Source organism: Egretta garzetta, unplaced genomic scaffold, assembly GCF_000687185.1.
Source record: "Egretta garzetta isolate BGI_Z169 unplaced genomic scaffold, ASM68718v1 scaffold42, whole genome shotgun sequence".
Taxonomy (NCBI): domain Eukaryota; kingdom Metazoa; phylum Chordata; class Aves; order Pelecaniformes; family Ardeidae; genus Egretta; species Egretta garzetta.
The window spans coordinates 501,375-519,104 of record NW_009258782.1 but is presented as its reverse complement, the minus strand read 5'-3'; the positions used below and the strand labels follow the sequence as shown (position 1 = coordinate 519,104).

The 17,730-nt window shown below is 45.6% G+C and overlaps 1 protein-coding gene across 1 annotated transcript in view; it reads left to right on the top strand.

Annotated features, from left to right (window-relative positions):
* The window catches only part of GSG1L (GSG1 like), a gene marked incomplete at its 3' end in the record, with an annotated part of 50,978 nt that overhangs the window by 12,192 nt on the left and 21,056 nt on the right, over positions 1-17,730 (top strand). The window contains exon 2 of the mRNA XM_035889131.1: positions 5,998-6,045. Within this exon, the coding sequence (XP_035745024.1) occupies positions 5,998-6,045 (48 nt within the window). The remainder of the gene's footprint in view (positions 1-5,997; positions 6,046-17,730) is intronic.

Genomic DNA, 17,730 nt, shown 5'->3' with positions numbered 1-17,730 from the left:
CTCAATCCCCTCATCCAGGTCATTGATAAAGATGTTAAACAGAACTGGCCCCAAAACTGGCCCTGGGGTACACCACTGGTGACCATCTGCCAACTGGATTTAACTCCATTCACCACAACTCTTCAGGCTGGCCATCCAGCCATTTTTTTACCCAGTGAAGAAGTATCCAAGCCATGAACAGCCAGTTTCTTCTGGACAATGCTGTGGGAAATGGTGTCAAGGCATTGTCCAGGTAAAAACCATCCACAGCCTTTCCCTCATCCACTAAGTGGGTCACCTTGTCATAGGAGGAGACCAGGTCAGTCAAGCAGGACCTGCCTTTCATAAACCCATGCTGACTTGGCCCGATCACTGGTTGTCCTGTACATGCCATGTGATGGTGCTCAAGATGATATGCTTCATAAGAACAAAAATACTTAGAATATTGTCTTAAAGCCTATGTTTTTTGGTACTTTTTCTGCCCTCTTCCTGATTTTCAGTTTAAACTACCAGTTTACTGGGGTATACTCTGGAGAAACCCAACCACCGCTGTGCAGTGTGGGGTCCTGGAGACAGGAGCAAACAAACCACACATTTTATGCAACTGGTGGAAGAAACAGCAGAATACATGCGGGCCTCCCAAAGGTTTAAAGTCAGAGCAATTCCAGTGTGCACATTGAGCTTGGAAGTACAACTGTGTGCTATAGTTTAGACCCAACCTAGGAGCACCTAGACCTGCCTTTCCAGCTGCCCTATATAGGTCTCTAATTGCTCCCTCATCTCTTCCCCAGGCCCGTAGAGGAATGCTGGCCTGCAGCCATCGTGGAAGCTGCAGCCAGGCACGGCTCATCTGCCGCAAGGCAGTTGTGCACACAAGGTGTGCAGAGCAAAACAGGGAAAGCAGCCCAGAGCCCTGGAGCTGGTGTTACCGTGCAGACCCTATGACTCTATGGGACCTGTTTGTCTTAATTTGCTGGCAGGATTGAATTTGGAGGACTTCGAAAAGCCACTTCTCCTTCTTAGCTTTTACTTTCGAATTACCATTCGGGCTAGGGAGGCGCAGACGTCTCTGAACTCTGCCTGAGGAAGGTAAGAGGAGCAAGCGTTTGCCTCCAGCATGGGGTCCCAGCTGTCCAAAGTGTGTGTGACCCTCTGCAGTAGGACCCTTCGGTGGAGCAGGTAAGGCAGCAGCCCCAGTACCTCCATGTGTGAGGGCACGGGAGGTGCCTGGGGCACTGGTCTGCCTATCTGAGGGGATGGGACACGTGGGTGACCCCTCCACCGTGTGCCACTGCTTGTCAGCAGTGCCCTGCAGTGCCTCCTTCCCATCCCTGCAGCGCTCTTACTCTTCACCAGCTCATTTACTTTCTCCTGCCAGCATAGTGCCCACTTTTCACACAGCCTTCTACTTTTTCCTGAAACGATTTGATTTTGCAGACATGAGACAATTTTCATTACAAGTATGTGCCACAGACTTGGAAGGGCTGGAAGCTCAGGACTTCCCACCACATTGTGAGCAGCAAAAGGAGAAAAAAAAGCATGGGCCTCATGCTGGAAGCAAGAGAGAGAGATCATCTCCTTTTCTCTCTCATTCCCGGGGACTTGTGCACTGATAAAAACCACATCTTCCCGTACGCTCTTTCCTAAGAACAAACAGAAGCTCAAAGCTGAGCTTTCTTCAGTAGAAACTACTGAGGAGCTGGAAGCTGTTTGACCTGCCATGCCGCGGGAGCTTCCAGCGATGCAGAGCCATAAAATGGGCAAAGTCTCAACGAGCCTGTCTGAGGAAACACTGTGCATGCTCCTGGGAAGCTGAACCCTGGGGACTTTAAGATCCAGGGAATTTCTCTTCCCTTGCTTGTTTGCTGCTGGTGTCCTTCCCAGTTCAGGCTAGGCACATATTCAAGACGCAGGTGCACGTACGCATGGGCTCGCGCACACAGACACATGCAAGCACGCGTGACACAAGTGTGGCTGGCCACATCGGCCAGCCCAGAGAGAGCTGTGCCCTTACCAGCACCCACAGAAACAACATCACTCCCACCAGCAAGCTCGCTCGTCTTCCTCCTCTCTGGTTGGGCAGGTTGGAAGATCACTAGTGAAACGTGCACACCCCTTCCCTCTGTAGCTAGCACATCATGCTAACGGTCCCTCAGATATCCCGGGCTCTATTATCCATACCAAGACCTCAAGACTCTTACCTTGCTACCAGCTCAGACCTTGGGTCTTCGCAGATACGTCTCCTCCCGCTCTCTGGTTTGGTTTGAAGTTCCCTAGCGAATTACAAATACACACACACACATGCACATATGCAGGGTTAGATTAATTACTAAGGATTAAACACATACAAATTTTGGGCTCTCCAGTTGCTGGTATCCAGACCGACAGGCCCCTATGACCCATGCCCCCTTCTCAGGAAGCCCAGCAGAGACACAACTGAGCCCGTGCAGAGCCAGCCGGGCTGTGAGGGAATGCATTTGCAAGGGCTTGCATAGGTGATGTTTCTACCTCACCCTTGGGAAGCCGTAGAAGAAGCCAGTATCAAGTGCTTTGCTCTTATTGACGTTTAGGCGGTCGACCAATCCTCTCTTGTCAGCCTCCAGCAGCTCCCTGATGCTGCTGAGCTCCAGAGAGCAGCACACGTTCCATATGTGGCCACCACTCCTGCAGGGAAGCAGGGAGCACTCAGGCCAGGTCACCTCTCTTCTTTCTACCTGAGTTATGTTCAGGTGAGATCACTCCTTGGCTTTCTCCTCTGTCAGAATCGCTGCCAAAACTGGGTGAAGGCAGGAGCACCAGGGGGGTGAATCCTAGACAGCGCTATCGTTGGATCCCTACACAGCCTTTTCTGCATTACCTAAAGGCTCTCCAGGAGCCTGGTTATGAGGAGAAGATGCATCTGGAAAAGGGCAGCACAGCAGGATAAACTCTGCCAAGTCTAAAATTAAACTTAAGAGGGCTTAAGAGATCAGTTATACAAGATACCCAAAAATAACTTAGAATAAATCCTAAGAGGAACGGTGAAAGCACTGCTGACATCTTCAGTTCTCAGTGAGATGCATGTCTGCACATTGAAGTATGAGTGTGCTCTATAAATACCGCCAGTGGTTACCTCTGAAAATGGAGGAGGGCTTTCCAGTGTTCCAGCGACAGGGAGAATGAAGGGACGTGTTCTCCATCAGGAACTGCTCCCGCAGTTCCTACCACCGCCTTCAGCAGCATGCCAGGCACAACCCAGGTATCAGCCAAGCGAAGTGACCTCCCTCCGGGCTTTTCTCTGTCACCAACCAACAATCATTCTTTGCCCTATGGCTCCAAAAGACCTTCTTCTGGACACGCCAGCATTTTCTGTCCATATTATTTAAACTGGAGGGCTCAGCCACTGCCAGGTCTCCTGGGAGAGCTGATGTTCTGGGCAAGCTGGATTTGAGGGAGGATGAGGATGCGCATTCCTCCAAATAGCCTGTGATCACACTCTCTACATCTGTCCTGCAGACAAGGAACCTACAGCCAAACACCATGGTACCATCCTCAGTGCCCAGGCTTTTCAGAAAGGCTTGGTACCTTGCCATGTATCTGAAAGGCACCGTGTATCTCCAGCTCTCAGACCAGCCTGTGCAGCTTCTGTAGTAGCAAATTCCCTTCCTCTTTGGCTGTCTTGGGATACCACACTAGAGAGACCGGTATTTGTTAAAGGTTTCCAGTAATACAGCTTCAGATTCACCGCAACCACAGGTGAGAGGTGACTCGGTGCTGGCCAGTTAGCTCAGAGTCAGGCTAAGATAAAACTGCAATAAAAGTAATAGCTTACATCTGAAAATAAAAAAGCCCACAAAACCCAAACCCAAGCCACAGATCTGTATGACTAGAATGAAAAATCCTGCTTAATCTGCTTGTATCAAGTTCAAATCTAAGGGTCACCCTCCCTATATTCCCTTGATTTTATGTCAATGCATTCCTGACATGCCTCATGCCCTAAAACTCAGTCTCTGGATGAGAATGATTCCTACTTACAGCGAGTATCTTTTACAGGCCACCTATTTACCTTCATTTCTTGGTGAGGGCCCTGAAGTACACCACATGTGAAAAGAAGTTGAGGGAGATGGGCTTTTTCATGTCCCTACAAACAAAGGAAGGATGACTATGAAGATGACTTTGCAGCTAGAGAAGTTCAGGCTGGGCACAAGGCAGTGCTTCTCCAGAAGGGTGGTGTAGCCCTGGGACTGGAGTGGTGGAGAAACTCCGTCCTTGGAGTCCCTAAAGAATGGGTATCATCATCCTTGAGGTATTTCAAGCTTTGGCTTGGCAAAGTCACAGCTGACCTGATCAGGCATTAGCGATAGCCCTGCTCAGAACAGGAGGCTGGACAACAGACCTGCAGGGTCCTGCCAGCTCAATGCTTCTGGGCTGCTGTGATTTCTGTGATCCACCAGGTGTCTTTCAGTCTGTCTACCCCAATATTTAGTAACTTACTCATCCGACATTCCTTCTGCTCCGATACGGACTGTCATACCTACCTCTTTGGAAACAGAGATGGTGCTTTGGTAAGTCAAGCGTTGCTCCTTTATCTTGGCTGCCCTCTTGGCAGTGCCTGGATTCACAGAGTAGAAGTCCTTCCCTATGCCATGGAGATATCGAAACGGTCATTTCAATGGCAGGTGAACCTTTTATTTTATAGCAATGTATACATAGACAAACAGACTGCAGACTTATGTACACAACACTTTTTGGCATACGTAGCATAGGTTTAAAACGGCAATAAATGAATAAATGTAGTAATAATAGCATTGTAATAACAGATTGTTATTTCAGCACAGCTATCATTTGAACGGTTACGTTGATCTCAATCCCGCCAACAAAGACAGCAGAAAGCTTAATGTTTTATATTGGTTTGTACATATAATTAATTACGACTAAGAGAAAAATTACACAGCGACTTCCACATCACTACAGCATTTCACTGTTTATTCTTTTTTAATGGCTCGCATTTCCTAAATCAGTCTTTTAACTGTGCAATTAAAACTGAGGAAAACTAATAAAAAAAACCCTCCTCCTGAAGCTGTATTTGCATCAATTAAAGTCTTAAAGGGCAAAATGGAGTCTTCTCCATCACCCCTGGCAGGCGTCAGCCTGCCCTCTGATTCCTCACAACGGGCAGGCTGGTGGTCACCTTGGCACACAGCGTATTGGAGGCCACAGATACACTTGGTGGGTGGATGCACCTAGAGCAGAGGCATTATTTTATCATCTCTGATTGCCTGAGGAAGTAAAAAGGAAGGTCAAAACATCCACGTTCCCTCCTCAGAAGCAATATGCTTCTCAAGAATGCCCGCAAAAATGGAGGTGGAGTCCTAACCAGAGAAAAATTAATTTGCAATGATAAATGGATGCAGCAGCCGCAAAGCAGAGGGAATGGCGCGGGGCTGTGGTGGTCATAGCAAGGCATTTGCCTGCTTTTTTAACACTTTTTTTTTAAATGCTACGCAATCGCTTACCTTGCTTGGTGCTTCAGGTTCTGTCTGTCCTCGTCACGTGTGTCATACCTATCTGTTGAAACATTGGTGCCCATGGCAATGCTTCCCGGCACTGGGAGCCTCGGTCAGGCCCTGGTGGGATACGTGGTTGGTGGGACCCGACGATGAGAAGGAGGAGGGCAAAAGTGTTGGTGAGAGAGGCCTGTGCCCTCCCAGTGCTACTCCATTGGCGTGCACCACCGTTCCCAGCCTTGGAAAAGAACATCACTGGCCCAACAACCCTCAGAAAAAACAATTTTATTCCCTAACTATATTCCCTACTCCTGATTAAGGGACTGTAATCCTAAGGGAGAGCCCAGCCTTGAGACCATAGCAGTTTTGGTCCAGGCTGGAGGCACGGGTAAATACCTGCTCTCCATGGGAGCCAACCTACTGGTCCTGTAGCCTCTCAGGTGGGAGCGGTGGCAGAAACACCAGTCAGAAAGAGGAGGCAGAGGAAACCCAATCTACTTCTGTCTCCTAAAATAATCCTTTTCTTTTAAAGGTGAAAAATGCCGAAGTTTTATTGACCTTGCCCCGGCTTCTGAGAAAGGTAAGACAATACAGTCAAGGCTTCTTCCCCTTTTACAAATTGCATTGGTATTGTTTCTTGTCGTAGTTCCGTGCCAGGGGAAACGTTACTCCCCAAGCACACAAGGACCTCCACGTCACCCAGATCACATGGATGCAGGTGAAACAAAATGCCAAGGGTTCCAGACAGCCGTTTACCCAGTTTATGCAGATCTCTCATTTCTCTGCTGTGTTTTCTCTTCATTCAGCTGATCTTCTTCCTCTAGTGAGGAAGGACAGGCTACACAGTTTTCTCAGGCCATGAGGGCATTTGTGGTGAGAAAACTGCAGTCACAGGACCAAATGTCTCTTTGTGAGAGGGAATCACGTTTGTTTGATTTACCCTCACCCCAAAAAAATAATAATTATTCACGTGGACAGCAAGAGGCAGGCTGCAAAGGTTTTCTTTACCCTGATGCTGGAGTTGTAAATTCTCAGTAGCAATTTAACCCATATTTCAAAATAACATTTATCAGGAAATAAATGGGTTCAATTAAGAAACTGGGCAGCTGGGCCCATCCCACTCCCCGCTCAAGACAGAGCGCCCTGCCCGGCGCTGAAGAGGTGCATGGGCCTCGCAGCATCCTCCATGCTAACCATGGGCTTCTGGAGCATCCAAAGGGCAGAAGAAAATTCACCTTTGTGCAAAGAAGTCATATATTTTGTTAGACCGCTTGAGACAGTTGCAAAACCTTTTGGGTACAGGGTACCTCCATCAGGTCTGCCGGAGAGGCAGTAAGTGGTGTAAGGAACAATTTTTCTTAGTTTGTCTTAGAATTGTTTGTCTTAGTTTGTCCTTTGAATTGCTGATCAGCTGGACAAATGGAAGGAGACGGGCAGTTACCATTAATAAAGCGGTGGGGTATTTCCGTGGGAGAAATAGTTACAGAGACAGTCTGTGGAATTCATTGTAAGTAAACCTGAATAAATCATGCACAAAAGGGAAGAACAGTCCCAGGATTCCTGCCGGGGTCCGAGCGGAATCTTACACACACAAATGGGACCTTGGGGCACAACCAGTCTCGTGAAACCACCAGTTCAATACTTGGCAGCGGTCAAGGGGCAAACTCTTTGTTAGAAAGCGTTAGGAAAGGATTGGAGAACAGCGCAGAGACTATCCTGTTGCACGAGGACTGTATACATCTGAATGTGTTGCCTTATATAAAATATAGCGTGGTGGTTTGCCCTTTTCAGTCCAGCTCACAGAATGGCAGCAAGGATAATCAGAGTTCTGGAAGGTTCTGTGCAAGGACAAGACTAAGGCTCTTCAGCCCAAAGGAGAGACATGTGAGAGGAGATGTGATGGACGTTGGTAAAGATGTAAGAGGAACCGCAAAGGCAGCCTGGGGAACGGTAGTTCACTGCTTCTCCCAGTCCAAGGACCATGGGCATTACATGACACCTTCAGGAGACAGACCTAAAGCAAGAATAATGTCTCTGTTATAAAGGCAATGGGGTGGTTTTGTGCTTTATCCATTTTCCGCGCAAGTTCGTTATGGTGCATAACGCTTGGTTACATCACCCACACACTTTCCAAAACAGCGTTTAGTGCTTTACTTTAAGAATTTCTTTTAGTTGTGTGGAACTCTGTCAGCTTTTTTTTTTTTAAATTGAATTTTAGAGTTGCTGCATGATGTCAGTCTGTATTTCTAGGCTATTCCATCTTTCCTTTTTGAGGAAGGAAGACTCTTTCAGTGTATAAAGAAACTTCTAACTATTTCTGAAGTCTTGCCATGGAGTTGTAAGGCATATTGACTCTCTGGCTCATACACAACTGCAGATCAAGCTGGACACTGCAGCATAGTTCATCGGAAATTTTCACCATCAGCCTTAGACTGTCCAGAGACACTTTCATCCCATGTGAAAAGTGGGTGTCAACGATGCCCAACTTACTTCCACTGCAGAATTCAACCTCTTGACTTCTTTTCTTCTCTTTTACAGTTAAAAAGCAGTTCCCACTCCTTTAATTTCTTCATCCCCTCACTCAGCATTGACTTTAACAGCCACAGAATCACAGAATGGCAAGGGTTGGAAGGGACCTTGGGAGATCATCTAGTCATAGGCTTTTCAGCTACTCAGGGACACCCAGTGCTGGGAAAGATTCTTGATTCATCCAAGTAAATGAGATATGATAAAATGCATTGAGTATAAAAAGTGGAGCTCAGTTATACAAATAAATTGTGGTTTTCACAGTCCATTGTGCAACTGGGAATTTCTGGACTAAACTTCTCTGTGCAATGAGACTTCAGCTGATTGTGTTTCTCTACAGATTCTTAGCGTCACTTACCATGAAACCGTGGTCTTTCAAGGTTGCGATTATCTAAAACATCTCCATGTGTAGATGCTCTGTTGCTGCAGCTGAGCACCCAGACTTGCTAAAGGTTTCTTTTCAGGTGTTTTTCCCTGACTCAAAGAAGACCTCTAGCTAACCAACTTGTAAGCCAAACGCAGGCTGTTGAAATATCCCTGAGCACATCATCTTCCACCTTTAAGGTGTGCTAAAAGGAAGCCTAAGAATAATCTGGTTGTGCAGCCAGTCTCTTATGGAGTCCTTCACCAGGGTAGGTTTAGACTGGATCTAAGGAAGAAATTCGTTACAATGAGGGTGGTGAAACACTCTCAGGGGTTGCCCAGAGAGGTGGTGGAGGCCCCATCCCTGGGAACATTCCAGGCCAGGTTGGACGGGGCTGTGAGCAACCTGATCTGGTTAAAGGTGTCCCTGCTCCTGCAGGGGGGTTGGGCTGGGTGACCTCTAGGGGTCCCTTCCAACCCAAAACATTCGATGATTCTATGAATTAACAAGTTAGTATGAAACCTCTGCATAATATTAAAACCTCCTTAGCACAGAAAAGCTAATCACTGAAACATTCACAGTAAAATCTCTGGTAAGGCCTCGCTACATCCTTACCACCAATCTTGCATTCATAAATGAAAATGTTTCTTCTTCTTACCGTAAAAAAGTAATAACTGAAGCTTGAGCTTCCTATCTTTAATCCATTTGTGCTGATCTCTAGTGTAGCTGGACACTATATTTCTGATCAGCTATTATACCCTTTCCACATATTGCACCAATGACATCTGCTAAAAAGAGGCAGCAAAATTTGGGGCAAACAGACCCACAGTACGGTATAAATAAGCATTTCCAACCCACACTAGGAGAGCTCTTCCCTGCATTTAAGGCAGCTGCCAACAATCTGTCAGAACCTTGTAAGCCTAACATTGAATTTATTAGCTATTGCTGCTGGTTAGTGCCAAATCTGCTTAACAAAATCAGCTTGGTGATGGTAGATAATAAATAGGAAAAAAAAAATATTTTCTGTCCACAAATATTTCTTATGATGGTTTCCATTCACTATCAATAAAGGATGACAGGGCAATAGCTGGTTACGTTGGCCAGGACTAACGGGCTCTCGCAGAGCAGATGTTGCTGGGTCCCATGGAGTGTGCTATTTTCTAATCTTCATTACAGATGGGAGTAGTAAGATAGCAAGTATTTCCAAAAGGAGCTGGAAGGAAACTTCCACAGTGGGCTGGACTACGCCTGAATTGCTCCTGGGATCTTCTCCACAAAGCTTAATCTGAGTTTCGTTCCTTTGATGTCCAAAGAAGAAAAGGGTTTAGTGAGGGACACTTATCCCTTACACTAATTTACACACCGTAAAGTACACCCAGTGTTCAGCTACTTGGTCCATTTTTGAATGGAGCTTGCAGCCTTTCCTTTGGGCTGTTGAAACCTTTGCTAAATCAGCTTTCAGTTGAGCTCCCTGAGGCAATGCCCATCCAACCACTCTGGCTGGCACACGCTCCACTGCCCTCCTCTCATCACACCTTTTGGGTGCACCTTCTACATCCCCACTGCTTCAAATCCGTGTCCAAGAGGAATTCCAAGAGGCCTTGGAGATTCAAAAGGAAGAAACCAAGGCCAAATATTATGTCTGGAAACCATGGCACCAAAATGGAAAGCAAAAGGTAGCAAGATGACCCATCAGGTGATCTGATAAATCGAACTGTGGGAACATCCTTCTGTAAATGCCTAAATGTCAGCTGTCAACCACAGCGACACGGAGAGATGGGACGTGAGGAGTCATGACCCGCAGAACTCCTTGTGTAATGAAGGTTGGGATGTATACAGCGGCAGTCAGTTGGAAGGAGCATTTGTGCTGGAAGAACTTTGCTGGGGAACAGCGAGGGCTTGCAGGAAACGTGGTGCCCCCAAGAGTTTTTGGGATGGTGTTCACTGGGGCTGCGACTCAGGCACTTTAAATCCCAGCAGTGCCTGCAGCACATACTGAAACGAGGTGCTCTGGCCTGAGGAATCCCACTTGGAAGTTGCTTCAGGAGCAGGCTCAAAGGTCAGCCTTGGCTCAAAATTTAGAGATGGCCACACCACCACAGGACAAGATTCACAGGACAAACTCCTTACGGGCATCATACAATCTGACCTAAGTTACTCTAGCGCTCTGTAGGACCCCACTTGCTTCAGCTGTGATATCTACGGAATAAACCCCACAATGAATGGCAAAGCAGCAGGTCAGCAGCAGCTGCCTATGTTGCACTGCTTTCTACTGATTTATAGGGAAATTCACATATGCATAAAATAAACAAGACTTTTTAGAGACCACGGAGGTTGAGGCAAGGCAAAACCTTGCAGAAGGAAAATGCTCATTGCTAAGTGAGTGTTTAACAGTCCAAAATGTTTCAGGGGACTTCTTAAATTAGAGACTGTACTGGCAGAGGTAGGAGATGCCTTCTGCACACCCTCTGCATGGCTCATGATGGTGCATCCTGTAGAGATGAAGCAATAAAAATTCTGTATTGTCTAAAAAGTAGCTGGCAAAACTAAGATAGCACATGGCAAACAGCAAATAAACAAATACAGTTTCACCTAAACACAGCACGGAAAAAGAGAAAGCTGAGCCAAATAGATACAGGCTTCTAAACCAGCTCTACAACAGCGATTAATGAGAAGAGAAACTAGATGCCCGATTTTAATGGGTACTGACATAATAGGTGTAGCAGAAATTTGATGGGAGAAAGATAATTAGTGGGACAATAATGTCCTGATACAGATTACGCTGAAAGACAAAGCAGATGTCATGTACTAAAGCTGAATCAGAATAACAAGGTAATGTCATTAATGAGCAATGCAATCTCTGTGGATGGATTCCATGCTCAGATAAAAATACAGAATTATATTCGTGATCACCCATTGGGGCTGCTCACAAGTAGCAGGGTTAAACTCGCTATCCGAGAGGATGCAAGGACAGAAAACAAAACAGTAGGAGTAGACTTCAAAACCCCATGCATGGATGGAAAAAATGTCATGCTCGGTAGGATGTAGAGACTAAAATTTGAATAAACTTTATGAGCATGGAGAAATGAGTTGGGAAACTTGTAACTCTTGGCTTATTTCTGAGTGGTGTGGAGGATTTGGTTCAAAATGTTAGTAAGAGATGCCTACAAATTCGGCATCGTTACAGAAGCAATAAAAATGAAAAAAAAAAGTTGTGAAGAAGGGAACGCAAGAAAAACAAGGCCTGATTAAAAGAAATTAAATGGTGCAGCTAAAAGGACAAAGGAATAGTGAAAACTTTAAAGATACTAGATATACTGCAGGCATCTAAAGGGCTCACAAATCTTTCTTAGTCACCGACTGACTGAAAATGGCAGAAAATATTCAGTGTTGATAAACGCAAAGTGGTGAACACGAAGAGGAATCCTACCTTTACATATAGTGATGGGTTCTGAATTCGCTTTTACCCCTCAGGGTAGGGTTCTTGGAGCGATGACAGACACTTCTATGAAAACATTAATTCACTGCTCTGCAGAGATTAAGAAGAGATGAAAAGAATTATTAGGATCATTGGAGGAAATAAAGAACAAAACAAAAAAGTCACCATGCCACCACACGTACTCGTGACGGACGCCCCCGGGGTGCCCTGTGCGTGCCGCTCATCCCTCCCCTGCCAGCCCCAGCTCAAAAAGGTTACGATAAAAATCTAAAGAGATGGAGAGGAGGGTTTCACAGTTATGGTCAAAGACAGGGAATACCTTTTCGTATGAGAAGGACAACACAGAACAGATTCCAGGCTGGGAAATCAGAAAACGAAACTCATAACAGCCAAGTTAAAAAAACAAACTGGCTTTTTTATGCACTGGGTAGCTGTTCCTGAGGAGAAAAAAAGGGGATGGAGTTCCTAAAAGGACCACTTAGGGACCTGCATTCAGTGAAAAGAAACATAACCGGGTCTCCCACAGGAATTGTACACTTTCCACAACAGTCCCCAGTGTCTTCTTGAACATTTTCTATTCTGCTTACATTATCCTTAATGTATCTGCAATAGGGTATATACGTACCCACACAACCAAGTACCTGCGCACTTCTTCTGTTAGGAGAGTTCTGATTAAGTATGCAGGGAAAAAAAACGCGTTGCTAACATTTTATCTGTGTTTTCTTACATATCTATTATGAATCACTGCGGTTCTTTTTAAAAGCTAATTAGATATACAAAGCTGAAGCCATGCTTAATAGCGGAATCCAAACTAAATTCCAAATTCCTGAAAGGAAGCAACAGCCTTGCTTTTCACACCGGTGATGCCGAAGGCATGGAGAACACGGATCTCAGCCGTGGGGAACGCTCATGGCAAGGTCTGAACTTAACCCATTTCTCAGCCCAGTGCTGAATATTGGAAGCACACCACAGACCCTGCGTGGCAGCTCCATTTGGCCCAAATATATTTATTAAGGCGTAAGGGAGAGTCCTGCTTTGGAGAGGTCTTTTCCACTATATTACTCTACTGTTTTCACGCCAGGAAGAAAAAGAATATAGGCAAAGGTATTCCCCAGTCTGCTCAGTGCCATACGCAGGATCAGATTCAGAACAAAGCTCAGTGTCAGAACCATAAAAAGTCATCGAAAACACATCATCATGTAGAAGAGAATCATTTTTTGTAGCTCACAGCTCCACCTCACCTTTCAAGATTACAAAACCAATGAAGAACTAAAGCTAAACAGGATCAAAGCAACTGGCATTTAATCTCTCACCTAAGCAGGTTTTGGTGATTATTTTGTAAACCGCAGTCTCTTATCTGGGTGCTGGCCCTTCATCTATCCTGACTCTCTTAGTTGTTCTACGATAACATCAAGTTTTAGGCATCTCTGGTGGCTTTTAGGATCCTGAAGCTCACTTTCTTTTGGAGGACCCTTTCTCATAGCTTTGTGGTCTCCTCCTCTCTTCCCAGTTTTTTTACGCTGCAGCACAAGAGCAGGCAGATGGTCCGATATTATGAGACTGCATTAACCAACAGATGGGCCGACTGCTCAGAGCTGAGTCCCTACGCCAGCCACAACAGCATGCTCAATGTTTATTCCTTTCACCATTTTTTATTGATCACTCCAAATATTTCTGGCTTGTAATTGCCGGTATTGGAGCAGCAGAGATGAGCAAATGACTAAAACCATCAGAACGCAACTGGAAGATTTGCATGGTCCTTTTAAGCTTACTTTAATGCTTCTCCCACACAAGCTGCACAACATTTCTCAATGGGTACCCATTCGCGTATTTTTTCCTCTCTTTTCTCTTGCACTCAATGTGAAGAGGAGAGGTCAATGTGAGATCCAGGTGTCAGTTCCAGCATGGTGGGTAAGCCTGGAAAAGCAGAGCAATGACAGCCAAAGACAAGAAACATGGGGACAGCAAATATAGAGCAGGAGGAGCAAAGCAGATGGGACCAAAAAAAAAAGGCAGAGTAAATGCCATTCAGAACATCTTAAAAACCAGTAGTGCAAGAAAACCAAACACCCATTCGGTCCACAGAGCCCTCACCATAAAACCCAGCACCTACTACGTGTTTTGCAGCTGCTAGTACCCTCTCAGCATCACGTTACCAGCTCAGGAATTGAGCATTGAAGAAATAACTAGGTTTTCCCTGATGTTGCAGACCATCATGGGTGCTACAGGCGATGGATGGTCAGCATCTTTCTGAAAGCCAGATCTCAAGAAGAAATAGGGAAGCCCAAGAGGACCTTTAGGGTCCCTCTTTCCATAGCAATCTCCACTCCCTTTCCCGGGAGGGTGACAACAACAGCCTGCCCCCAGCCTTTCAGTCACTAAGAGGACATGTTCTGGGTCCCTCACACGCTGTTTAGGTCTGGCACAACACCTTACAGAGATGCTGAGCAGCAAGCGCAGATCATCTTCAGCCAGGAGCAGAGCCTGAGGCAGTAGGTGTTTCTAAGAAGGATGAAATCCCACTGAGGCATTCTGAATATCAGTTTACCCCAATTAGGAAGCTAATTTTCTGTCTGAAAGGTCCCTCAGAAATCAATACAGGCTCTGGACTATTGCTTCTTGCTCAGGTAATGCTGGGGCTTTCAGCAGGCAGCGTCACGTAGCTTGGCAGGTAATAGATTCATTTATGGGGGGTTTTATGCTCGTATAATTTCCAAGCCACTAGCCAAAGTGCATGACTAACATTTTCATGCGCACAATTCCTGCCTATGCTGCATATAACATGGTTAACATGACTCAGCAGCCTCCTTCAGGAACAGCAATATGATTTTCCCAGAAGACATCCTTTACGAGCAAAGAGCTCATGTTTATGGATTAAAAACGCTTTGAACTCTAACAGCAATTTCTCTGTTGGCCACCTCTTCAGTGTTGCCTTGAGAACATGTACTAATATTGGATCTTTGACAGTCATTTTTATGACCTGACCAGCCTGGAGGAGCAGCCAGGAGGGGATTTCAGTATCATTATTTCATCTGGAGATGGGACCTCAAAATCTGGCTTCAGAAAGAGTTGGGATACTGAGCTGGCACCAAAAATTTTCTGATTTGCCAACAAATTTACAATCATACACATTTAGCATAAAACTCCATGGCTGCGTGTGAATGTAGGTGGTAGGATGTATAGGTGTGTATTTCAACTCTCCAGAACTGGTTTCTTGGCTGTATTAATCTCAGGAGCACCACAGTAATTAAAATTATGGAACTTTGTGGTTCCAGAAACAGCAGCAAATGCTTCTTTATCATCTCCCACATCTTTATCATCCTCCATATAACCTCATTCAGATGGTATCCAAGTTCTTGGTCTTTCAGTCTAAATTGCTAAGAAATCTGAGAATGGCTTTAATAATGCAGCAGAAGACATCTAAGAATCATCTTTGCATGTTGTGGGGGAAGAGCACAGAGATGCATGTCAGTAATTTCTTGACATTTTTGAGGTCAGCTTAACCAGAGCACCCTCATGGAAAAATTGGAGTCAGAAACCATTGCTTTTTTGTGATAGGAAATCGCAGTGTATTTCGGCAAAGAATACTTCATGCTTCGCTAGGTATGTTCATATTTATGTATTGTGAAGGGTCCTTGGTGTTTCTTACTCCAAAGGAAAAAGGCCAGATGCAAACCAGAAGAATAACCTATGACAACAGCAGCAGTTACCCGACTTTCACATTTATAGTTTGTTAATGTAGATACCAAAGAGTCGAAATCAGCTCAAAACTCTTGGAAGTGATTAATGACACTGTTCTTTGGATTCCTTAATCAGGAATTCACTGAAATGTGGTGTGATGCCTCAAGTTCTTCTAAGCAGAATTTCTATGGCATTTTTCAGAATTCCTATTTCAAAGGAAAGTCAGCACTGGAGATTCCTGACTCCAAGTGCCCTTTGGTGCACGTGTTCATTTACAGTGCCTTCCCTGGTGATCAGGGCTGACCTGAAACAAATCCAAGTTTTGTGAAGAACTTTTGAGCCCTGAGACTCACTGCAGGCTGAGGTAAAGCTTCTTTACCTCACTGTCAGAAAAATACTCAGTTTGTTTCATCCATTCAGAATGGTCTGCAACACCTTTTTGTTAACGCGTTGTCTCTGGCAGATGCACTCAACGTAATCGCCAGCTTTGCCGAAATGCACTCAGCATCTGTGAACCTTCTTTCAAAATGTTGATGCTGCCCTCCACTGTCTGAGAGAAATGCAAGGGACTGATCTTGTCAGATGGTTCATGATGTACTTGAGCTCCTAAGATTTCAGCTGTGAAGCAGGCAATGGTTATCTTTTCAATCACAACGAAGAGTACATGCAAGTTCGCTTGGGGTTGCTGGAAAATTAATTTCCTTGGCCTGTAACAATACCAATTCAGTGGCCACGAGGAGGTGGCACTGATGCTTTTCACCATGAACTCCACAGAGAAGACAATTTGTCAACACGTTGTCAAGGAAATAACAATACCTCAGAGACATGAAGAAGTTCAGTAACATCCCAGCGAGTTTTCTGATCTTCTTGCAAAGTCAGCATCTCTGGACAACAGCAGAAGCACAAATGAAAAATGTGCTTTCAGCAGGGCTGTATTTTTACATTTTAGGTAAAGCTGGGGATCATACTGAGTGCAACCTGTCTTGAGATCAGATGGTACGAAGATGATATGATTCCTTCTGAGGTAGGAGTCCTATGATGTAAGTTGACTTATGTGAAATTTTTCAGCGAGTCCCACCTTCGCCAGCTCAAATTCCAGGTGAGCAGCTCAGCCCAGGTCCCATACTTCCAGTGCTTTCGCTTTGCAAGGAGGTCATCCTGAAGATGGTGATGCCTTGACCTCCAGGAACAGCTCCACAGTCTGTGGTGTTCAGCTTCAGAACAATCCCACCTGCAACATACAGCGTAATATCTGTGGGGCAGGAGCAAAAATCCACAGTGGCCCACAGTACGCAAAAGTCACTCTGTCACTGTCAGGAATGCTGTCGAGGACGTGAGAGACTGGTTGGTGTAGAAGCACCAGAATAAAAAAAATGGCAGGATAAGGTGTGTTAGAATAGCAGGTGTTGATGGTACCAAGATTAGTGGGGTCATCAAGACCCTAGTGCCCATCTACCTGCAGCTCCAGGGTGGGAGATACAGGACAACAGGTAAATCGTGATGTGTAACAGAGACTTGACAGAACAGCAAGACAGATCACAGCCAGCTCCTAGCCAGGACAAAAATGAACATGCAAACCTAGCGCACGTTTGCTAACCTACAAAAAGCCCAGAAGACAAGAAGGAGGACTTGGCAGCTGGCAAACTCTATATTATTTCAGGGAATCCTGGAAAGACTGACTGAATACACGTGCCTTGGTGCTTGCACGCTGGATGGACTCATTGCACTTGCTCATGCTCATGCGAATGTGCGTACGGGAGTGTAAGTGGTATCAGGTTTGATTTAGTTCTCTTTTCAAGTAAGAGACTCTCCTTTCCTAAGAGACCTCACGTCGCTGCCACAATGTCACAGCTTTATTTCCTACGAGGTGAGCCGGGATGACACACCGTCTGACAAAGGCTGCACGCAGTGAGGAGGAAGCAGGTCAGGACCCGAAATCTTTCTGCATTAACAAGGAACGTCCTTGGCATAGCAGGCACATCCCAGCTGAGCTCTGTACACAAACCTACAGCACCTTCCCTGCAAACCTAACAGGCAGTTTGATGAACAGGCAAGGAAAAAGCATAAACAGGACGACAACCAAAACACGAGACAAAACTGGTGATTGGTGAGAATACAGACCCTTGGCTACAGGCCATCCAGGTAGGATTCTCCAAATGAATCAAGTGCTGACTCTTCTGAAGGAGAGATTTTTTTCTCAAAAGCTGAGTTAGGCCAGACAAACCCCTGGAGCAGAAGACACAGGCTGGTGGGAG